General features: G+C 37.0%; 1 protein-coding gene across 16 annotated transcripts; it reads left to right on the forward strand.

The window, feature by feature from the left end:
* The first annotated feature begins 206 nt into the window (after nucleotides 1-206).
* On the forward strand, nucleotides 207-24,594 carry LOC18432284 (Insulinase (Peptidase family M16) family protein). 16 transcript variants are annotated; one of them, XR_016061768.1, is made up of 22 exons: nucleotides 207-957; nucleotides 2,693-2,768; nucleotides 5,086-5,132; nucleotides 5,677-5,789; nucleotides 6,096-6,169; nucleotides 6,621-6,716; nucleotides 6,821-6,940; nucleotides 7,502-7,732; nucleotides 8,398-8,546; nucleotides 12,496-12,652; nucleotides 12,918-13,073; nucleotides 13,730-14,109; nucleotides 14,683-14,832; nucleotides 15,110-15,292; nucleotides 15,655-15,858; nucleotides 15,964-16,070; nucleotides 17,327-17,480; nucleotides 18,488-18,609; nucleotides 19,634-19,791; nucleotides 20,205-20,264; nucleotides 23,589-23,672; nucleotides 24,325-24,594. XR_016061768.1 is itself a non-coding variant. In XM_088875119.1 (21 exons), the coding sequence occupies exons 1-21, from the start codon at nucleotides 538-540 to the stop codon at nucleotides 20,458-20,460; spliced, it is 3,183 nt and encodes a 1,060-aa protein (XP_088731245.1). In that variant the 5' UTR covers nucleotides 207-537; the 3' UTR covers nucleotides 20,461-20,786. The 16 variants fall into 16 exon arrangements, 9 of the variants coding, with proteins under 9 accessions (XP_088731245.1, XP_088731244.1, XP_088731246.1 ...); XM_088875119.1 differs by lacking the exons at nucleotides 23,589-23,672; nucleotides 24,325-24,594 and adding an exon at nucleotides 20,435-20,786; XM_088875118.1 differs by lacking the exons at nucleotides 23,589-23,672; nucleotides 24,325-24,594 and adding an exon at nucleotides 20,511-20,786.

Genomic DNA, 24,594 nt, shown 5'->3' on the forward strand with positions numbered 1-24,594 from the left:
TCTTTAATACATTTTGATAATTTTCTACAAACACAATTACAAGCAAACGCGCTCACCGAAATTGAAGAACAAAAAGACATATCTACCCTCACGATTCGATCGAAAGACCCTACTTTCCTAGGCTATTTTAGTCATCACAGAAAAATTGGCACTCTCAACTAATTTCCCGGAACATTTATAAGGAACTGCAAACTCGCGATTAGGGCGCGGAAGCAAGGTTCATGTTTTAGACAGAGGATAGGAGAGAGGAGAGAGAAAGCTCTGCATCTGCGTTTTCTCTCTTCCCCATTGGATCTCACTCCATTGGACCTAGTGAGAGAGGTGGACTTTTTAGAGAGACAACCAGTAAGGTAGAGTTTTAGAGAGAGATTAAGGAGAGGGGAATAGGAGAGAGAAGCATTTTGATCTCTGTTTTCTCTTTCTATTGGAAACTAGTGAGAGAAGGGGGAGAATAAGGAGAGAGAGAAATAAAAGCGAGAAAGCTCTGCAACTCTGTCTTCTGTTTCTATTTCCATCGAAAATTAGTGAGAGAAAGAGATGGTTGCAGGCTGTTTCTCGTCTGATAGTATAGTGGTGAAAGCCCCCACTGATAAGCGTCTTTACAGGATACTCTATCTCCCTAATGGCCTCTGCGCCCTTCTGGTCCATGACCCTGAGATTTTGTCAGAAGACCAGAGTTCTGAGCTCTCTTTAACTGAAAAATCACAAAAAAGTGATGAAGCACTTGAAAGTTTCAGTGAAGAAGAAGAAGATGAAGGAGAAGGAGAAGGAGAAGAAGAAGGAGAAGAAGAGGAGGAGGATGAAGAAGAAGAAGAGGAGGATGAAGAAGAAGAAGAAGAAGATGATGATGATGATGACGAAGAGGATAATGAAGAGGAAGGAGAAGAAGATGGAGAAGAAGTATTCAAGAAAAAAGGGAAAAAGGGTTATAGTCCTGGTGTTTCGCCGACAAAAAAGGTGGTTGCTTTCTGTTCATTGGGCAATTTATGCCCCCAATTGATGCACTTTTCTTTTAGTGTTTATCATTAGCTATATTTTATTAGGGTGGCTGCTCTTTCTTTCTTTTCCTATTTCTGGACTTATTAGGTTAGTTTACCTCCCTAAAATTGATTGAATGTAAATGTGTTCATATCCTTCTTGATTTGATCGTTTTTTATATTTGGGTCTTATTTATTTATTATTTTACTTCTTTGGGTCTTAAGATTGCGAGGACTTGGCATCAATGGACCTCTTTTGATGCTCTTTCCCCTGCCTAATTGTGCCCGTTAATGACCAATATTCATATTGAATAAACTTTTTTTATTGTTTTCAATTTTGTCATCCACGTTCTGCAGCCTTCCTTTTTTTGCTTTTCTCTATGCATTTATCAGTATTGAACAATTTTTGCTATATTTTTACTTTTGAGCTTTGCTTAAATTAAGCGTTTTAATTCACTGTATGATGTTAGCTCAGGACGACTTATTATTATGCATTATCTAATTTGGTTGAATCGCAAATTCTGCTAATTTAACATTGAATAGCCATCGGATTTCATTGAAATGGCAGCTCATTCTAGGCTTCATCTCTTCTTAAAAGTTTTCTCAAGTTCCATGCATTTGAAGGATTAGCAATTGTTGAGCTTTTGGTAAACTTGGTGACTTAGGCTGGCCAACTTGGATAATAAAGAATCCCTTCTCTACCATGTTCACTCATGACTAAATGAACACAAATTTTGGTCTGCTCTGCAATTCATGGTTAGGGCTGTTTCTCTACACCGCTTATTAGGAGAACTCTCTAAAATGTTAAACCACATATGAAATGGGAAGAAAACTAGAAATGTCTATGTTCATGCTAATTTACTCCTAAACAGAAATATGGTACTGTCCACACTAGGCCTCTGTCTTTTAACTTCTCATCAGACGAGCAGTTGAGAGTGCTTCCCTTCCTTCTCTTCTCACACGCATGTAGCAGCGAATAAAATATCGTTTCAAGTTGTTTGTCCGAGTCAACTCGATTCATTCAATGAGTGGGTATATAAATAAAATATCAAGAAGTGTCCAAGTGTTTCCTTATGTTTCTTAAATTGACCAGGACTTGGTCTCTTCATTTTGGCAGCATTGCTAAATGACTTAGGTGGTGAGTAGGGATCAAGTACAACTACAAATACTTCTTCTTTTTTTGTTTGAAAGGGCGACATTATTAGATATGGTAATAGTTACAAAAGTTCTCATGAGATGTGAGGTATGGCACTCCACAAGTTGGGTGCTTTACGTACTAAAAACACTCTATTTTTTAAAATTCTTCACACAAAAATTTGAGATATTCTGTGTTAACTGTTTAACTTGTTGAGTTTTGACCTAGTTTGACCTTGGCTGAGCCAGCCACTGAGTTTAAGTATCTGAACATGGCTTTCTTGTTCCAATATACTGTTAATTTTCTAATAGATACTGTGTTCTTCTTTGTTACATGGTGCAAGTTCTACATTGACCTATTTCTTTAGAAATAATAGTGTTCTCTTGGATACATCAAGAAATGATATGGGGTGTTGCATTTGCAATCACATATATGCAAAAAGGGCTTTTAAGGTGCTGTGATTTTGTTCTATGAGCCATAGATTTATTATATCTGCAAAGAGAAGAACTGTCTTTTATCTAACAATAAGCAAAAAAAAATGTTATGCTCCATTGAACCCTAACTGCTGTGTTTTTTGCAGGCAGCAGCAGCTATGTGCGTTGGTATGGGAAGCTTTTCAGACCCTCTTGATGCACAGGGTCTTGCCCATTTTCTAGGTTAGATTGTCCTTTCAATAGAACTCCCATTCTTGAATGCTTATGACACTTAGTAGCACTGGCTTGCAGCAGCTTACTCATTGCTACTTCAGATGCATTTATTTGCTGTAGTTTATTTTTTTTTCTATTGTAGTTGAAGGACATATTTTTAAGGGTGTGGTCTGTATAGAGCCTAGGCTCTAAACAATCAAATTAGAGCCTACCTTCAAACAGTGTTGAGATATGTGGTTTCAATACTGGAAATCTTTGTTATAGCCTTAAATTATATATTATATTTATTTATAAAGTTTAAAGCTTAAAACATAGTGTAGATTGGCAGATCTATGAACAGTTGAAAATATTTAAAATTGACGGTCCAAAAATGCGTTACAAAATATACTATTTCTAAAACTTCAAATTTATTTTTTTCTCATATCCATGCATCTTGATGTGGAGATGATCAATTTGAAGATATTTGAGCATCAAAACAACCTCTTCCAGTGAAAGTTTTGAGGTAGGCTCAAATTTGATTGTTTAGAGCCTTGGCTCTATATAAACTTTTCCCTATTTTTAATTTTGGCCTATGATTCTTTTACGGGGAAACTTCCTTGAAGTCCTTTACTATTGGAAAATTATATATGTCCCTATTCTTCCTGCTGCCTATCTAAATGGACAGTTGGGAGGGTTTCCTAACAACTTTACAAATTTTGTAGAGGGGCCATGCTGGCTCTCAGCTGGTAGTTTGTTTTCTCTCTCTCTCTTTGAACAATGGGTGGAATATCAAAGGGGTTTCTCTCTCTCTCTGCGCAAGGTATGGTTTGACTGGCTGGATTTTTGGTCAGAGAAGTCACCGGAAAAGCCTAGGGGATAGGGCTAAGGTTTCAGGGGCTGGAGTTTTGGATGGAACAAACACAGTAAAAGTTGAGGATGAGGTTTGTCCGGCCAATACTGGAGGGTAAGAGAAGAGGAGGACATTAAGAAGGGTTTCTTGAGACAGGATTGATTGAAGAAGACCAGGTAAAATGCAGAGAAGAAGGAAAAGAGAGACAAAACCTGCAGTTGTTCTGACCCATCTCCAACATAGCTGCTGAATGTCCTGCAGGATAAATGTCGGATTTCCAGCTGAAAAACCAGAGGTCCTTGCTTGACTAACAATCATACAAAAGAACAGAAAAATCACTTTTTTTTGCAGATGGTTTTCTAAGCATTTTTGGTAGACTTTTCATTGTTTATCTTTCTAGGAATTCTCTCTCTGTTTTTTCTTAGAGATGGTTTTTGCATATTTTTTAGGCAATCGAGTGGACTTTTGGGGACGAGATAGAAAAAGCTGTGCATTCTAGTTGATGAGTTTAAAGAGAGAAAATACCATGAAATAGGTTTCTGGGTATTTCAAGATGAATTTCCATTGATACGGAATGAAGTGGGTTCTTTGAGTTATTTACTTTTTGAGATATCAGCATTTTCCCTACAATTTTTTCTGGTGGAAATGGGATGAAGTGGGTTTTTGGCGAGCTTCTGGGTGATTTTCCAGTGGAAATGGAGGCAATTAGAAAAGTTCGGTGAGTTTTGGGGTATTTTCCAGTGGAAATGGGGGTAGGGAGAAGCTCTGGGAGTTTCTCCTGCAGAAATGGGGTAGAAAGAGAAGATTGGGGTGATATTTCGGCAGAAATTAGGGTAGAGAGAAAAATATGCCCGGGTAGGGGTTACGGCTCAGCCAGTAGCGGGTTTTCTTTTGTTCTTTTGTTACAATTTCATGGGATTGCTTCTGGCCATCCATTTAGATCGGTCGGGGTAGTTACATTTACAATTTTCCTCTAGGAGGGGACATATAGAAAATTCCCCTTCTTCTATTCGGTTGACAGATTCAGTAGCCAAACATAACACCTAGACAATGAGCATTCGTGGTTTGTATCATTGCTAGAGAACATAATTGGTCTGGAGAATGGATTCTTTGCAGTTTGTAAATGGTTAAATACTGTCCTTTGTGCACTCCATCACCTCTTTTTTTTCTCCCAAAAGTAATTATTTAATGAATGAAAATAAGTTCCTGAGGGCTCAGGATCCAGGTTGTTGACAACTACCAATGAGAAGAAAGAAAAAAATAAAAACCTAAGATGTGGTCTCTTGACTTTGAGTTTGTAACACGTGATATTTTACCAAGCCTAGCTATTGGCATACTGTATTGTAAAACCTTACATCATAGGCTATTTAAACTTACAATATCAAATTGCTGAAGCTTATGTTCTTTTGGATCTCAGAATAATGAAGTTTTCAAGGATTTTGTCTCTCTTATTGCCATATTAATCCAATTTCATTTTATTACTTGTCGATTGTTCAGAACATATGCTTTTCATGGGGAGCGCTGCATTTCCAGATGAGAATGAGGTGTGTTATAACTACCTTTTGTTGTCTGGAATTTGAGAATCTGAGTTGGCCAACTATATGCAAACTGGGCAGGGTTTTTTGCCGTCTATCTTGATGCAACCTTTTTACTTGATTTTGCATATGTTTTTGCTAATTGATCTTGCGTATTTTTGGAGAGTGTCTTTTCTCAGAAACATGTCACGATAGAGTTTTAAAGACAAATTTCTTGGCATTAAACTAGTCAATGAATATGTCATTACTTAAAAGATCCGTTTGTTTAGAACTTTGGATTCTTACTTCTTGGCGGAACTGATAAATCCATTAGTCAATCATTTGAGAAAGATGTTATCGTTGCTTGCAATACAATGTGTTTTTTTTCCCATTCTGGGCACAAACAAAACTAATGGAGAAGATGACTAGAACATGCTCTCATTGAAACACAGTCTCAAAGTCACTCTCTTTACAATGATTTTGAAATTTTTTTTGGTATACTTTTATGAGTGAGGCTGTGTAATGTGTGCATGAATTATGCCTTCCATATGAGCTTGACTATTATTTCTTGTAGTACGATAGTTACTTGGCGAAGCATGGAGGTTCCTCGAATGCTTACACTGAAACTGAGCATACTTGTTACCATTTTGAAGTTAATCGGGAATTTCTCAGGGATGCCTTGAAAAGGTAAATTACCAATATAACCTTGTAGGTTAGTGGAGATCTTTTTGCATTAGATCCTCTTGTTATGTTAGTTTTATAAGATGGATTATTCCTTTTATATGTTATTCATAGCCATTTGCTAGCTGCATTTACTTGTGCGTGTCCTTTGTTAAGTAACCTCATCTGCAATTCCTAGTACCCTTTTTTTTTTTGTTTGGAACTGTCATTGCTTTGATATAAAACCGGTCTTGTATTCATACCATACGTGAATGGCGAACTTAATCCTTAGGAGGTGGTGCCTGATTATATCTTGGATAACTCTCTTTCCAGATTTTCTCAGTTCTTTATTTCACCACTAGTGAAGGCTGAAGCTATGGAACGTGAGGTTTTGGCAGTGGATTCAGGTACTTGTTGTAATTTATTAAAATGCCATGCCATGCTGAGACAAGCACAAGAATACGACGTATACATGCGTGTTATACATGGTTGTATCTGCATGTATGCAGGTTTTTTTGATTGGCAGACGAATTTCCTTGAAAGAAAATGAAGCAATTACTGAAAGAAAGGATCCAATGTTGGTCGTTCCCTCAAAAAATTTGGTTGTTTAAAATCTAAATTTCCAAAATCTTGCACGTGCTAAGCTATCTGCCACCATGTTCACTACACTATTTATAGGGACTGATGAGTAAATTTTTCACATTTTTTTTCTTGTTAATTGTGAGCCTTGTTGTTGTCTTTGACAAAAGGCTACTCTACCAGTTGAACTGTTTCTTGATCTATGTTTTGATTTTGTTTCTGTTATATATTATAGTTTTCCCTTGTAACCTCTACCATGTTGTTTTAATTTCATTTCAGAATTCAAACTGAACCTACAGAGCGATGGTTCTCGCCTTCAACAACTACAATGCCACACGTCAACTCCAGGGAACCCCTTCAACAAATTCTTTTGCGGTAGGCTCATATTCTACTTGTTGTTTTCTAGCCTATTTCGATAAATTCCTTTACAGGATGAACTTTGTTAAAATAAATTTAATATCCTTCCACTTGTGTTAAAGGGAACAAGAAAAGCCTTATGGATGCAATGGATAAAGGCATTGACATGCGCGAGCAGATTTTGAAGTTGTATGAAGAGACCTACCTTGGTGGCCAAATGAAATTGGTAGTCATTGGTGGAGGTGAGGCTAAAATCTGTAGTTTCAAAAAAGATAATGTGCCATTAGAGGTGATAGTTGAGGTGAACCACTGTGGCAGGTTGAAGAACTGACATTACTTGGTTGTGAAAAGGCCTTTCTTTTCTTTAACTTAGTTTTATATGCTTTTTAGTTTTTAGAAAGAAAATTCAGTTTCTAAGACATCTCGATAACTTAATGGTCTTCTTATGCCTTGATGTGTTTCTCAATTGGTAGGACTTTATTTTCTTTTTCTTGATATTGGAGAAAGGGCAAAATGGTAGCAAGTGATGAATATATATCTTTTTATTCTTTTGGTTTTTGTTTTTAGAGAAAATAAAAGAATCCTCAGTGGGTCAGGTTCTATTGGTGTGGTTTAATTTATTATGGTGTTTTTTATCAGGAGAAATAGGTTCTCATTTCCTTTTTTATTTCTGTAGTTTGTGTAGTTTGTTTCAATTTTATGAGCTCCACATTCAGAAAAAAAAAAGGAAAAAAGGTAGATATGAGAGCTATGACCCTTAAACGCAAATTTTTATTTCGTTTTGTTGTTTTGCTTGACTTTAGAATCTCTGGAAACCCTGGAGAGTTGGGTGGTGGAGCTATTCAGTGATGTCAGGGAAGGTAATCGCTTGAGGGATAATTTTAAGAACGGGCCAATATGGGATGCTGGTAAATTATACTGGTTGGAAGCTGTCAAAGATATACATATTCTCAATTTAACTTGGCAATTGCCATGTCTTGATAAAGAGTATCTGAAGAAGCCACAGGACTACTTGGCTCATCTTATCGGGCATGGTATGCAATCCAAATCTTGAGGATCCTTTATTTTTTATGATCATTTTACTAGTTTGTGGAATGCGCAAGGATACTATGACACAATGGACTATGGAAAAACCGTATTCCATGGGTCACCACTGTCCATAATGAGAAAACCATAGTTAAATTTTTAACTTGATTTTTATATTTTTCTGAATTTGGCTTCCATGGTCAACAAATGTTGGCATTTCTGTTGAGAATAGACATTACTCACCATTTTGATTTTGAGAAATGTATATAACAATCCATCGACTATGGAATTCCACAGCCGATTGAGGTAGTGACTGGTCCCCATTCTTTTTGCTGTCCACCATTCGATACATAGCGATAAACCCATTGGGCAATGGATTTCGCAACTCATTGGCTTATATTATACTTTCCTTTGGTGTGTGTGCATGTGCGTGCGGACCCGCGCGCATGTGTTTGTGGGGTTGTTTTTGATAACATTCTTTCTTCGGGCCCTAAAAATTTTCCAACTGTTAGCATTTAATGATGAGTTATTGGACTTGTTGATTTGGTTCCCTTTTTATTGTTTGTTTGGAAGCTTGCTTGTTTCTTTTGCCTATTGTGCCTAAGTTCTCTCTTGACTACGTCATTGGGAATCCTAATTCATTGTATTATGAACTTGTCTAAAATATTTGCAGAGAGCAGTGGCAGCTTGCATTCTTTTCTCAAACGTAAAGGGTGGGTGACTTCTTTATCAGCTGGTGTTGGAGAAGAAGGAGTCTACCGATCTTCTATAGGTTATATATTTGTTGTATCAATATATCTCACCGACTTAGGCTTAGATAAGGTGCTTGTTTCAATAACCTTTCTTGTTCATTTATTTCGACAGGAAAGACACTTAATCCGCTAAGCTATTGAAAACTATAGGTCATCAATGTCTAATGAAATGATGATACTGATGTAGTTTATAGAGGGAGTGTTTCATCAGAGCTGGACTACGCTCCATCACCGTCCGTCGTTTCTAGTATTAAATGAGTCCATTTCAGTGTTCCCAAAAACGGCCGATTTAAATCGGAACCGGCCGGTTAGCTCGGAACCGCTGGGGTTCCGAGTCTGGTTAGGCCTGGTTTTGGGTTGCAAGTAGTCCATAGAACACCCATGCAAAGTTTTAGGTCCAAAACCGGTCGGTTGGGCCTCGAACCGGCCATTTTTATTGCTAAAAGGCTGGTTTTCTGCTAACCGGACCAGTTAGCCGCTAAAAACGAGCATTTTTTTTTAAAATAGCGGCCATTAGCAGAATAACGGGCGTTATTTGCAAAAAGGGGGCCATTATATATTACAGGAAACTGTGATCCACCTTATCCAACTTTTTGGATTCGAATTTATGCCATTTTTGGAGTTTTTGGTGCTTTGTTGCTGTATAACACTATCAAATCTCTATAAAACAATGAATTTCGATTGAAAGAGCGAAAAAGGAAGAGATTTGTGGATTGAAATGGTGGATTTTCAAAGCTTTTGAAATGTCCGCCATTTTCTCAATAGAAGCTTCAATACTGAATGGATCTTAATGAAACTTGGGGGTTTTGAGTCATTATCAAAGCATTAATCATATGCCTATTTCAAATTGTTTAAAAAAATGAAGATTGGGGGTTGATTTGGGTCCGAAACGTTGCTACTTGAAGAACCCATGTTTGATCCAAAAAACATATTTCTGATTGATCTATTGCTCATTTTTTATCAAACTGTGCTGTGTATTTTGATCATCAAGGCTTCATTTGGCAATTACAGTAGGTATGTTTATTTATTATTAATTAAATTTTTATATGGATTTTTTTCTTGCGATTTTGTCATGAAAAATTCATAAATTGAAATTTCCGCTATTTCTTGAAGAACATTCTCAATATTGAATGGATCTTCATGAAATTTCGGGGTTTTGAATCCTAATTGAAGCATTTATCATATCCATATTTCAATTTGTTAAAAAAATAGAAAATTGGGGGTTGATTTTGACTTGAAAATTTCGGGTTTTTGAATGATTTTGGCTCGATTTTTAGGGTTTCTTCATAAAATTATGTTTTTTGATAAAAGTATTATTATTTTTTTATGAAAATATGTTTTTTGTGATGAATATGATAGAAAAAATCTATTCTTCCTTTGTTAATGTTATATATTTGTCCTAACACAAAAAAAGTGTATGATATAATGCATGATAATGTTTTTCGATCTTTTGCTCGATCATTTTAGTTATTTTTATTAAGTGTGTGATATACTTGTATTTGTAATAATGTAGGAAAATAGTGCATCTTTTTTCATACGAGTTGGATTTCTTTTTATTTTGGGTTAATTCTAATAGTTTTGGGACCCAAAATTTGGTTTAATTACTTGTTGCAGAGTAATGTTGAAGGGGGGTTTTGGTTTGTTGAAATTTTTGAGCTTTGTGACATTTTGAGCTTTGTGGAAAGGGCGTTCTGGTTAATTGCCCAAATTTTTTTTTGTAAGATAATTGTATGTAATAAAATAGTATACACTTAATCTATGTTTTTTTATTTTTTATTTTTTTGTGGTTTTGACCCATAAAAAAAAAAATCTACTGGACCGGTTAGGTTGGTTAACCGCCCGATTAGTCCTGTTCTGGTTCTAATCGCTTCCGAACCCATGCTTGGTTAACCGTTCCGGTTCGATTTCGCAACATTATCATGCAATATATCATACACCTTTGTTTTTTGTTAGAAAAAATATATAACATTAGGGAAAAAAGATTATATATATATATATTTTTTTGTCGTATTCATCACATAAAACATATTTTTATAAAAAAAGCATAATTTTATCAAAAAACATAATTTTATGAAGAAACCTTAAAATTGAGCCAAAATCATCAAGAGCCCCAAATTTTTTAGGTCAAAATCAACCCCCAATCTTCCATTTTTTGAACAATTTGAAATAGAGATATGATAAATGCTTCGATTAGGATTTTAAACCCCCAAATTTCATTAAGATCCATTTAGTGTTGAGAATGTTCTTCAAGAAATATTGGAAATTTCAGTTCATGAAATTTTCATGACAAAAACGCAAGAAAAAAATCTATATAAAAAATTAGTCAATAATAAATAAACATACATACTGTATTTGACAAATGAAGCCTTGATGATCAAAATACACAGCTCAGTTTGATAAAAAACGAGCAATAGATCGATCAAAAATCTTTTTTTTGGATCGAAAACAAGTTCTTCGAGTAGCAGCTTTTCGGGCCGAAATCAACCCCCAATCTTCATTTTTTTGAACAAATTGAAATAGGCATATGATGAATGCTTCTATAATGATTTAAAATCTCCAAGTTTTATTAAGATCCATTCGGTATTGAAGCTTCCATTGAGAAAATGACGGAAATTTCAAAAGCTTTGAAAATCTGCCATTTCAATACCCAAATCTCTTTCTTTTTTGCTTTTCAATCGAAATTCATTGTTTTATAGAGATTTGATAGTGTTATACAACAATAAAGCACCAAAAACTACGAAAAATAGTAGAAAATCGAATCCAAAAAGCTGGATAAAGTTGATCGCGGCTTCCTGTAATATATAATGGCCCCCTTTTGCAAATAACGCTCGTTATTCTGCCAATGGCCATTATTTTAAAAAAAACGCCCGTTCTAGAGGCTAACCGGTCTGGTTAGTAACTGGCCGATTAGCAATAAAAATGGCCGGTTCGTGGCCCAACCGGCTGGTTTTGGACCTACCAGGCCGGTTTTGCAAACACCGGTCCATCCTCGAACTTGCCTGAGTCTCTTGGAACTGGCACTCTGCTGGATGGTCCATGTCTTGGCCAAGTCCGACTGAGTACTCACCGAGTTGACTGAGTCGTGCATAAGTTTTGACCAAGTTTGACCAAGTCTTGATCAAGCCGACTCGGAACCTGGCACTGCCGGGTTCCTTACCCGGTTCCATGGTTTTAAACACCGATGGCTTCTTTGAATGTATTACCCAACAGACTATGATTTGTATTGTCCACTGTCCATAGTCCATAGGATTGTCGTATACTTCCTCCTTTTCTAAATGCTTGTCACTCTTGAAACATGAGAATGCTATGACGAAGGCTGCAATTGTTTAGAGCATATGAGTCTATTCTGATAATTTTTACTTCAAAGAATTTCATGGTTTCCCATTTGATGGTGAAAATTAGGCTCATGGCCTTGTTTCCAACTGATGTGTCAACCAAACTTTGATTTCCAGGTATCAGTATTGAACTAACTCTTAAGAATCCTATTAGAGTAAATATTATCCATGAAGACATTAAAGTGTCAAAAAAAGAGTGTCTGTATGAGACATAAAAAGTATCTCTATATGAGACTGACCCAGTTTGTTCTTATAAAATGATAATTTCATTGAAACACAGAATATCTACTAAACATGTCAAAACTGATAAATATGTCAATCACAAAAAAAACTGGTAAAATATGTTATGATGAATTCTAGATGCCAGAACAGATAGTCTAATTCCCAAGAACATACTAGGAATAATAATAATGAATATCCATATCTGCATTCTAGATGCTATTTTGTTGCTAAATAATAGTAAAATATGAAGCTTATTTTTTACACCTCATCTCATCACTGGGAACCTAAACCCTCTTGTTTGTTAGAATTGCTTATTTATTATTATTTTGTTGCTTATTAATAGTATAATGTAGTGTTTTTATCTTTATCAACAGTCAAAATATTCCTGAGAAATTATGTATGATTGATGCTCTATCTTCTCATTTTCTTCAAGGGTATCTCATTAATTGTATCCTTTGCCAGGCATTTGAGGTAGTTGGGACTGTTTATCAGTATCTTAGATTGTTATGCCAAGCAGGTCCACAGTCTTGGGTATTTAAGGAGCTCCAAGATATAGGGAATATGGAATTTAGATTTGCAGAGGAGCAACCTCAGGATGAGTATGCGGCAGAGCTGGCAGGTTTTGATATTTGCCTTTTTGACTTTTACTACTAGTTGATTTCTTCTATTTTACTAGTTGTGTTGTGACTGAGCATATGGTTAAGCCATATGGGCCATAAGTGGATCTTTCTTCTCTGTATGTGTTCTTTCTGGCTTACTCTTGTGATATGTATTACATAAATGGTACATAAAATATGCAATTTCCATCTCTATGTTCTATTCTTCTGGTTATGAAAATTTGACTTCATCTGAATTTTGCTGACTTTAATAATTTTGTTTTTCAGAGAACTTACTTTTATATCCAGAGGAACATATCATCTATGGGGATTATGCTTTTGAAGTATGGGATGAAAGATTGGTGGAACATGTTTTGAGCTTCTTATCACCAGACAATATGAGGATTGATATATTATCTAAGTCCTTTGATAAGAAACCGGAAGGTAACCTTGTTCCTATCTGATTCATCCATTCTGCTTTACATTTGCATGGCCTTAAATTCTTTGCATTTTGGTTTCTTCATGGATTCTGACCCCATGAAAGTTGGACTTAGTTTCAAACCTCTGAGAATACAGTTGATCTGATCCACCATTACTGTATTTGATTGCTTTCATTACATATGCTGTAGATCTTGTTTTAGAAACTTCTTGTCATTGCAAAATCATTGGGTAAGCCTTACCTTCAGGCATAAGTACTGTTCCTCTACTCAGTAAAATATCTGGATGTGCTTCAGAGGCAAAAAATGTCTTGTCAAAATGCATCTAATGTACAATGGGCATCATGATCATTTTCCATCCTAGGATGATTCCTGGTGCAAAAAGGACACTTGGAGGGGACTCGACTGTTATGGTGCTAAAAACATGAAGATGGCTGTCCAAGGGCTTGAAGAATATAGTTCTTCGAGTTCAAATTCTAAATACAAAATTTTTAATAGCTTATTATCAAGGTTTCGTTTGTTCTTCTGATGTGTGTTCCATTATTTTTATGTACTTTATTGATTGTACTCAAATTCTGTAGATTTAAATGAACATCTAGGCTTTGTTCATGCATTCCCTGTGACCTTGTTCTTATCATGTGTTTTATCTTTCTCTCCTTACAGTTGTCAAATATGAACCATGGTTTGGTTCTCGATATACCGAAGAATCCATCCAGCCATCTCTTTTAGAACTGTGGAGAAACCCCCTGGAAATTGACCCATCACTGCATTTGCCTCAAAAGAATGAGTTTGTTCCTTGTGACTTCTCCATTCGAAGTTCCCAGGAGTCAGAGGATCGAGGGGTTTCAGAGATTCCAAAATGTATTATTGATGAGCCAAATATGAAGCTATGGTACAAGCTGGACACAACGTTCAAAGTCCCACGTGCAAATACCTATTTTTTGATAACTGTAAAGGAAGCTTACACCTGCATAAAACAGTGTGTTCTAACTGAGTTGTTTGTGAGTCTTCTTAGAGATGAGCTGAATGAGATTTTGTATCAGGTACACTCAGGTTTCCCATCTTTTAATTCTTCTTGGTTCACTTTTAGTACCAATTAAGCAAGTGTATCTTGGTTTAGTTGCTTTGAATTTTCTACAAATTATGATTCTATTTTCTTCTTGTTACTGTAATTGCAAATCTTGTTGTCCTGGTTATCATTGAAGAATAGCTGACTAATTAGTTCGATATAAAGTTAGGAGTGGAATAGGCTGCCTATTCTTTTTCATTGAGATAGCCAAATCATTCTATTTGGAGGTTGCCATTATATTCCGGTTTTAACTTGTTTCAAATTTGTATTAAGCAATATCTGTTATATATGGAAATGGGGTTCAGAAACTTAGCTCGTCATTGTTTATTGCCAGCTCGTCATTGTTTATTGCCAGCAGCACTACTACTAGTTGTGGATGCAGCTAGGCTTTTACATTTGATGTTTTTGATTCCTATTTGGTATAGGATCTTTTCAAATAATCTCTAGCACTTGATCATTTTTCTTATCCATACTTTTCGGAGGAAATTTCTCTCTTTTTTTTCTTTGTCCCACTTGAATGGTGTACATTCAATGCTACTTTGTTCAGGCTGATGTGGCCAAGCTGGAGACCTCGTTATCAATATCAGGGGACCGGATTGAGGTAAAACTTTACGGGTTCAATGATAAGCTTCCAACTCTTCTATCCAAAATCTTGAGTATATCAAGATCATTTCTGCCATCTGAAGATCATTTTAAGGTACTAATTGTCCACTTATCCATCACTTCTGTCTTTGATTTGCATCATTCATGAGCAACAAAGAAATCTCTCTTGAAATCAAATTTTGGGTTCCATCTCCAGACCCTGCAATTTATGACACCTTCATGCATTTTAGAATGGCTTGTGTATCTTCTGATTTCCCTTTTTTTTGCAGAATAAACTAGGCTTTAATTGCAGAGTCTTATCTTTGCCAATTATGCCCTTACTCAGAAATTAAACTTTTTATTCATAGTCGCTGGCATCTCCAATGTTGCAGGTTATTAAAGAGAATATGGAGAGAACATTTAGAAACTCCAATATGAAGCCTTTAAATCATTCCTCGTACTTGAGACTGCAAGTCCTTCGTAACAAATTCTGGGATGTTGATGACAAGCTTTCTTGCCTTGCTGATACATCTCTTAGTGATCTTAAAAACGTTATTCCCAGGCTTCTTTCCCAGGTATATGAAGAGTTCTCATTGGAAAATTATACTATAAGCTAATGGACTGCTAAAGACTATAGACAACTGGATTTATTACTGTTCAATGAAATGATGGACATTGATAGAGGGTACAACTCACGATTTGGGGTCATGTCCTGTTCTGGTGGATCCCATTCTTTCATCACTGTTTGCAGCATTTCATTAACGATGACCCCAGTGGACTATAGCATGCTTTTCTGCTTTTACCATTGTGTGCCTATGTTGAATTTGGATCATATTTAAGTACTTAATTCTTTATCCTTTTCATACGCTCTTTAATTTATTCTTGTTAAATGTTTTACTTACCTGAAAATTGAAATGTGCTTTTATCTTCTATACAGTTATATATTGAAGGTATATGCCATGGCAACATTTTAGAAGAAGAGGCACTTAATATTGCCAATATATTCAGAGATATCTTTCCAGTACCACCATTACCAAAAGAATTGAGACATGAAGAAAGAGTTTTGCATCTACCATCAGGCACCTGCCTTATTCGAAATGCTAATGTCAAGAATAACTCAGAAGTTAACTCTGTAGTCGAGGTTTGTCAATGATTTTGATTTGGTTGAACAGAATTGATCAATTTTATTCGATAATTTTCTCCTTTGAATGTATATGTACTTTTATGTTTCTCCTTGCTCTTGTAGCTTTATTTTCAAATTGAGCCTGATAAGGGTGTGGAGTCGACTAGATCAAGAGTCATGGCTGATCTTTTTGAAGAAATTATAGGGGAACCATGCTTTAATCAATTAAGGTAGGGTCCCAGTTGTTTATTCCACCAGGGATGGAATGGGTTTATGAATATTCTTTTATGCTTTGAGATTGTAATCAAGGTTTAAGTAGTTGGCTCGGGCCTGGGACTTATCCCTTGCTGAGCTGAATAACTTGGGCAAGTCCAAGTGGACTCGCCTGAGGATGTACAGGCATGAATATTCCTTAAAAAAAAATGCAAAAAGAAAACCCAAAAATTCAAAAGAAATTGGAAACAATGGGGAAATAGATTATTTTGGGAGGTTTTTTTTGGGGAGAGAGAGAGAGAGAGAGATGAAATAAGTGGGGTGGTGCCCCCCTTTTCTCCATTAGCAGCACTCATGAGTGAGATAGAGATGAAATAAGTGGGTTGGTGCCCCTCTTTTCTCCTTTAACAGCACTCATGAGTGTACCATACAGACTCGCTGGAGTACCATAGAATTTGGTGAGTTTGCCTGAGATCTCTAGTACTTGGGTGAGTCCAGTCCATACAATACTCATTCGAGTACTGTATTGGTCCTGATGTGGGTACATAGGAACTCACTTCGACTAGTAGCCGAGGCTGAGTAACCTGGCTAAGTCCAAGTGGACTTGGCCAAGTTTTTGAAAGCTGGTTGTAATGGTGGATTATCTAAAGGATATATACCATTATTGTAATTTTTAGTAGCATAGTTCTGTATCCTAACTTAGGGCATGTAATGTGCTTTTTCTAGTAGAAAAGATTGAAAGTATATCAGATTCCCATGGAGTATAGTATATGACACTTCAATGGTATCCACTGTCCGATCCTGATGAGATTAACTGTAGTTGGGCCAACTGGGATATTGGTTCTCGTACATTAGATTGAATCTCCACCGTATGCCATTGAGAATAGATGATGGATGTTCATTTTGTATTCTGTATGCAATACTCCAATGGGTTACGTTATAGTTTCATACTCTGTCTAAATAAACAGACTCGGGGTCCAACCTGCCAGGTTCCTGGACCCGAGTCCATCACAGAACTGGTCGTGTCAGAGTCCGCTTCTTATGTCTGATGCAGCCGATTTTCGTTGAGAATATCATGGGATGCCCTGGGATAGGGAGACTCGCCCAATTTTTGGCTGTCTCTCTCTGTAATCGCTGGGATACCAAATATTTGACTCAGGTGATTCCAGTGTCTGACCAGTGAGTTTTCAATCAGTCTTTAAGAGTAAGTGTGTTCGCAAAAGACTGAGGCATGTTTTTTGATATAATTGACATTATTTTCACATTAATGTAGGACCAAAGAGCAGCTTGGATATGTTGTTGAGTGCGACCCACGAATGACATTTCGGGTGATTGGGTTTTGCTTCCGTGTCCAGTCATCACGTTATGGTCCGCTCTATTTACAGGAACGAGTTGACAACTTCATTGACAAATTGCAAGAAGTACTGGTATGTTTTAATATATAATAATTGGGAAAAGACAGGAGCAAAGTTTAATGTGGTTTACTCTTGTGGTTGGGTTTGAGCTTCAGAGCTTTTGTACAAGAGTGTGGATTATTTAGTCTTGGACCTTAGGCTTTGGGCATTTGGGTTTCCATTTCAAGCTTAACCAACAAAGAACAAGAAAATAAGGAAAATAAAGGAGAAAGGTAATAATCGTCTTTCCTCTTCTTTCTTTATTTTGATTATTCTTAACTTTTCATGGGAAAGGTAAAACCCATCGTAACATGGTCTCCCACCCCTCCCCTCCTAGTCTGCTCCTGTGAGACGGATGGTGTTTTTCGTTCTCAAACAATAGGTTCTAAATCCAGAATAATAAGGGGGAAAGCATACGGTAATCCAAAATCCAATGTACTGTGATGAACCAATGGACCAAGGTTTCAACTTTTGCATTAAAGAGAACTTGTGGGATCTTTTGTTGTCTCTTTCTCAAGCTAGGAGCCTCCATCTCACTGCATGAGCATTGCAACCACTGTCAGGACAATTATTGTTAAGTTACTAATGCAATTTGAGTTTTCTAAGTGGCCTGGCTGACCACATAAAATACATTAAAGAAAACACTATTTGAGTTTTCTAAGGCAACTCCAACCTCTTGTTGATGCTTCTTATACTTAACTCAAATCTCTCTTATGACTAACTCTCCCTAGTGTACATAATTGTGTCCTTAAGAGTAGCAGAAGTTCCCTTGCAATATATTGTTTCTGAATGTTACCATGAGGCCCATGCTATACCTTCTCATCATCATCATCATCATCATAGCTTTTTCCGAATTAATTGGGGTCGGCTGCACGAATTCTGCCCGCCATTCTGCTCTATTTAAGGCCATACCCTCAGTGAGGCCATAAGTCCCACATGCTATTCCTTCTGAAAACCGAAAGAGAATGTTAATTTGCTATATTGTGTGTTTTGGCTGCAAGGTCTTATGACATGGATGGAACTAATATTGATTGTCACAGGATGGACTTGATCAAAGATCATTTGAAAATTACAGAAGTGGTTTGATTGCAAAAAAGCTGGAGAAGGACCCATCCCTTTCATATGAGACCGACCACTATTGGGGACAAATATTTGATAGGAGGTATTTGGCTCTAATGGTTTTCAGTTTAGATGATTTCAGTGCATATGCTTTCTTGTTGTTATCCTCTTTCCTTTTTCATTGAGATAACTGCAAGAAATTATTGAATTCATCTTGCAAAATTAGCCTTTTGAAGATTTATTAATATCTTTTACCGCGAATTCTGAAGTTTGCCATTCTTCAATGTTATTCAACAACATATGACAGGTTTTGTGTGCAAATAAATGTCATTTTTGCAAGGTCTATTCTTGGTCCTTTGTTGCAGTTTTTTTTGAGATAATAGGTCCTATGCTACAGTTTGATTTGCAACTTCACTTGCTGTGGCATTTTATGGACAGCTATTTGTATAGCTCGGTGCAATGCAGTCTAGGCATGCTACCTTTACTAATTTTTGAACAACAATTGTTGCATAAGGGTTTTTCTTTTTTGGTTAGTTTGTGGCATAAGGATTTACTCTACATGGGGTAGACACTGTAAAGGTCATATTGCGAACTGGGCTGTCCAAGTCCAGTTCTGGCGATGACCACCATCCAGCCCAAAAACAAAGCCATTGCATGGCTTTGACGGTGATTCTCTCTCTTCCAACAACCGATTGTTCAGGACTATTTATTTACTTGTTTAATCATTTTCTCGTCGTCTACTGGGATCAAATGAGGCTGTATGCAAAGTTTGAGAAAGAAACTGTTTAGGTGGATTTTTAGCTGGAGGTGACCCGTAGGGTCACACCTACAGTGACCAAATCCTTATTCAGGATCGTGGCCGCATGAGTGATAGGCATTTCTCGCAACTAGGGGCTGTTTCATCATAAAACACGGTGAGATTAGTAGGGGATGCAGTTGAGTAAGCTTAGATGCGGAAGAAATTCTATAAGAGGTACAGCTCAAAAGTCAAATACAGAGAGAGAGATAGAGAGAGAGCCGGTTATGATGATCAATGATATATACCATTGAAGAACATGGAAACCTTATATTGATTATGATGTAACTTTTTCTCGAGTTTTTTATGCTTCTTGTGCATTCAATTTCAGGTACTTGTTTAACATGTCGAAAATGGAAGCCGAGGAGCTGAAACGAATAGAGAAAGAGGATGTTATTGAGTGGTACAATGCTTACTTTAAGGGCGAGTCTGAGAAGTGTTGTCGGCTTGCTATTCATGTATGGGGGTGCACCACCAACATGGAAGAAGGTAAACAAGAACAAGCCAAGTATGGCTGGGTCATTGAAGATCTTGAGGCATTCAAGTTATCAAGCAAATTCTATCCAAGCTTATGTTGATTGAAAGCAATTTTGGGAATGTTATTGATTTTGTTGGGAGACGTTAATTCGTTTCTCCTCATGAGAGATGTGTGTGTGTGTGTGTGTGTGTGTGTGTGAGAGAGAGAGAGAGAGAGAGAGAGAGAGAGAGAGATTAATCATTTTCATGTATTAAGATTTTGTCTTGGCAATTTAATGTCTCGGACATCTAGTGTGGGATAGTTTCTTATCCATGTAAAGCAAACTGCCTCTGATTCTTGTCTGTGTTTTAGAGCTCTGAAAACATTGAAAAATTGACCATTTTCTGGAAGGTCTTTGAGTCCCTGATGTGTGTGTATAATGCAGTATCTTTGAAGCTCTCTACCACTCGTGTGCATGCGGCCCAATTGTGGCAACCAAAACTAGGTATGGAGCGGCTTTGAACACCTAATTTATGGAAATCAGTTATTTTTGTTTTTTTTGGATATTTTAGTGATAAGAATTGAAGTTGAGATGTAGCATTGCTAACTTTAACTGCTGAGTGCTAACCAGTCAAGTCTAGGCCCAATTCTTAATTGATTCTTTATGGTTGTTAGCAAAAAATGTGGTACTAATAGGCTAGTTGGTACAAAGGGCTGAGGTCCATTTTGAAATGGTTTGCGGTTTTTGAAGTGGTCAACAAGAATGGAAGCCATATCGTGCAACTGAGGTATGAGAAGTGCTGCTGCCACAACCTTATCCCCTTTCCCATCATGCCAGTTTCAGTTTAGTTGCTGGAACTTAAGTGTTCCTCTCTGTCTCTCTCTCTCTTTCATATATTAGATGGTGTGTGTCTGCTGTTGATGCTCCACAGAGCAAAACCAAGTTGGTATAAAAGGGTGAGGTATGGCGTTTCAGTTAAAACATGGAAGTTATCTTAGTCAAAGGATTGAACCCTATCTCTCTCAAGTCTTAAAGGGCACGGCCCCATCTCTCTCAAGGCATTTTATTTGAAAGCCTTCCATTTTCTTTGAAAGGAATGTGGATTGGTGAGGCTGGGCGTCAACTGAAAAACTATGGTGCCTCCTCATTTCTCTATATTTAGAGCGAACAAGACTAAGAAGAATTATTTTTGAGTGCTCCATCTTGAAAGGAGGATTTTGAGCCCAAGAGTGCTTTATCTTGAAGGTCATCTCAACATACAATTCTGAAAGTTTTACCTCGTACCAGTTTTATGTAACTTTAGAAGCTCCATAATTATTTCTTAGGGTGGGTTCGATATTTATTGGGCAAAAATTGATCTGCAAAAGTAGGGGCCTCATGCTGAGACTACTCTATTCCAAAACATGAAAGCAAGGGCCTCATGCTCAGGCTACCCTTTTCCAATACATGAAAGGTACCCTGTCTGTAACTACCCCTTCAATTTTTCTTTCAAAACTAAATGCTATGTTCCGCACAATTCTTTGAGTGGCTGACATACCCCAGGAGTTATCCTCTAATGCCTTTCTCTCTCTAGGAGTTTTCTTCATCGACTAGTCGATAAGAAACTGACAGGGGCCTCCTTGGATGTGAAGTCACACTCTCTTTTAAAGAGTCAGTTAGAGACACAAACTGCACCAAGTGGATATATGAAAGGGTACAAGGTCCCCCACTGCTACACAACCTCTAGTGACTATGCGCCACACAAATTATCAGTGCTCTCTCTCTCTCTACAGCATACACATATTCTTCTTTTTGAGAGTCTACTACTCGAACAGAAAAAAAAATCCTAGGCAATCATTCTTGTAGTTTTGACCTCTCTCTCTCTCTCTCTCTCTCTCTCACTCTCTCTCTAGTGTAACACATTCTTCCATTTGAGAGTCTCAACAACCCAACAAAAGAAAAGTTCCTAGTTGCTACACATGCTCTTCCTTGTAGAGTTAACACCTCTCTCTCTCTCTCTCTCTCTCACTCTCTCTCTCTAGTGGAACACATTTTTCCATTTGAGTCTTGAGTATCCTACAAAACAAGAGTTACGATACATACTCTTCCTTGCAATGTGAACACCTCTCTCTTTCTCTCTCCCCTCTCCTTAGCAGTGCAAACACCTCTCTCTCTCTCTCTTTACCCTTATTTATTTATTTTTTTTAAACAAGGATACTGAATTTTATTGATTAAGAAATGAGTACAAGAGTCTCAGACAAGCGATACATTTGATACTGAAAATGAAGTGTAAATCCACTCCCCTCTTGACAAGGCTATCAGCAATATCATTTGCCTCCCTATATATTAAATGGAAATTACAAACTCCGACAAAGCTCCATCACTCTCATCGATTTCCCCCTTAAGCGCCAAGGTGGCCGAGTTACATGGTTACTCCAATTGATGACATTTAAAGAAGGGTGCGGTTTGTATAGAGCAGAGGCTGTAAACAATCAAATTAGAGCCTACCTTCAAATAATGTTGCGAAATATGGTTTCAATATTGGAAAGTTTTGTGATAGCCTTAAATTATATTTTCATCTTTAGTTATAAAATTTAAAGCTTTAAAAATAGTGTAAATCGAGCAGATATATAAAGACTTGAAAATTGACAGTCTAAAAAAGTATTACAAGATGCACTATTTCCAAAACTTGAAATGTATTTTTTTCTCATGTCCATTCATCTTGATGTCAAGATGATCAATTTGATGATATTTGAGCATCAAAACAACTTTTTATAGTGAAAAATTTGAAGTAGGCTCTAATTTAATGGGTTAAAACCGGGGCTCTATATAAATTTTTCCTTTAAAGAATCACCTCTCTCTCTCTCTCTCTCTCTCTCTCAAGTACACATATTCTTCAATTTGAGGGTCCTTGAATACCCAACAAAAGATCGTTACGTAGTTGCTACCCAACAAAATTTCCTACACATGCTGTAACTTGCACGGTTAAAACCTCCCTCTCTCTCTCTCTTGCACATGTTTATTACATCAGCCATGTGGCAAGACAGGGTCATTAAAAGCACAGAAACCGTTCAATCGTAGCCTTTCAACAGGCGACGGTCCACAGACTCTCCGGCAGGTGGACCACCGGGGGTTGCAACATCCCCACCTATGTTGGGCCCCATCTCTGCCCTTTCAACAAACAGCATCCAAAAGGGGCACTCACATGCCTTTGTTTGGGATCTTTCAAACTTCTATCGCCCTCCAAACGTTACATGTGTCCCCTCAGTAGGTATCATGATCACATCTTGGTGTTTCTCTCTCTCTCTCTCTCTAAACAAAATTTGCTTTCTTCTAAGTAATCCAAGTCACATCTTGGTGTTTCTCTCTCTCTCTCTCTCTAAACAAAATTTGCTTTCTTCTAAGTAATCCAAGTCATGGGAAGATTTGGTGGGGAGATGGCAGTCACATTCGTTTCTCTCTCTAAGGAAATTTCATTTCTTCTATACCAAACTTGGAAGCCATAGCAAGTAATCCAAGTCATGTGCTCACGGCAAAGATTTGGTAGGAGATGTGAAATTCACATTTGTTAGCAAGATTTGCTCCTCGGACCACCTTATTCAATATATTGCCTGGTTATAATCTTTTTCCCTTTTTACAATCTTTTTCCCTTTTGACACCACATGCTTTTTTTTTTTTTTTTAGATACGATCACATCACAAGCCGACCTTATTTAGTTGAGAAAAGACTTTGTTGATGTTCACATCACATTTGTTTAGAGGTCATGCATGTAATGCATGCTTACATGCATACTACATACATACACTTTCACACAGGGATGCCAACTAAGTAATCCATGTACCTTTGCAGGTCGGATTCAATGAGTATTTTAAAGCCAGGACTCTAACCGGGACTCGCTGGGAGCATGAGCCGAATTCAGCACCACTACTCAGGGTGAGATTGTTAGACACTAAAGCTGAGTCGAGTCATAAAAAATATAAATTAACAATAAAATCCTGGGAACTAGCTAGATTTGGGTGGTTGCTGCATTTTTTGTTCTAAACTCAACATGCTGCTTGGTCTGACTCATGTGAGTCAGAGCCAAGCTTGTCGAGTCTCCAAACATTTGATTTGTGGGGTAATGGGAACGTTTGGTTCCTTGGACCATTTCCTCTGAATGTGCTCATTTTTTTTGGGACAGCCACCACGCATGTGAAGGCTCAATTCAATTAAAATTGTTCCAATCATTGGTTGAACTGATTAGATTGGATTTTAAAAAATTAAAATATAGTAGTACAAAAATATAAAATATAATAAAAAATATTCTCCAATTTTATTTAGCTAGTCGAACCGATCAAACTGGCTGATCCGAAAAAACAAACATTAAATTTAACGAATTTTCAACTAAACACAATTTCCACTCTAAACCAATTCTTCGCTACCTTGATGACATGAAATCTATTGCCCGGATATTCAGGACATTATCTTATTTCTATACCACAATAATTGGACATGAATGTTTGCATGCCTACGTCTATGCATTCATTTACATATATTTTCAGTGACATAAACATTATTCATTTCTTGAAGTGTTTTTATGTGGTAGGAAATGAGGAAGAGTGGATATATGGAGTGAAAGGTGAAGCATGATTTTTGGAGCGCCAGGCGGCGGATGCATGTGCATGTAACATGGTGGGCCAAGGAGGAAGCAGTTTATGAAAATGAAATATAAATTCAAGTAACTTCGTTAGCTTGTTCTACACCAAAACCTAATTTGGTAAATAATATATCAGAATAAGTGTTTGACGAAATTTGGCCAATCGAACTGATTGGTTTCGACATGTTCAATTGGTCAAATAAAATGCAAAACTATTTT

Source organism: Amborella trichopoda, chromosome 8 (assembly GCF_054954075.1).
Source record: "Amborella trichopoda isolate Santa Cruz 75 chromosome 8, AtrichopodaSantaCruz75HAP2 v2.0, whole genome shotgun sequence".
Classification (NCBI taxonomy): domain Eukaryota; kingdom Viridiplantae; phylum Streptophyta; class Magnoliopsida; order Amborellales; family Amborellaceae; genus Amborella; species Amborella trichopoda.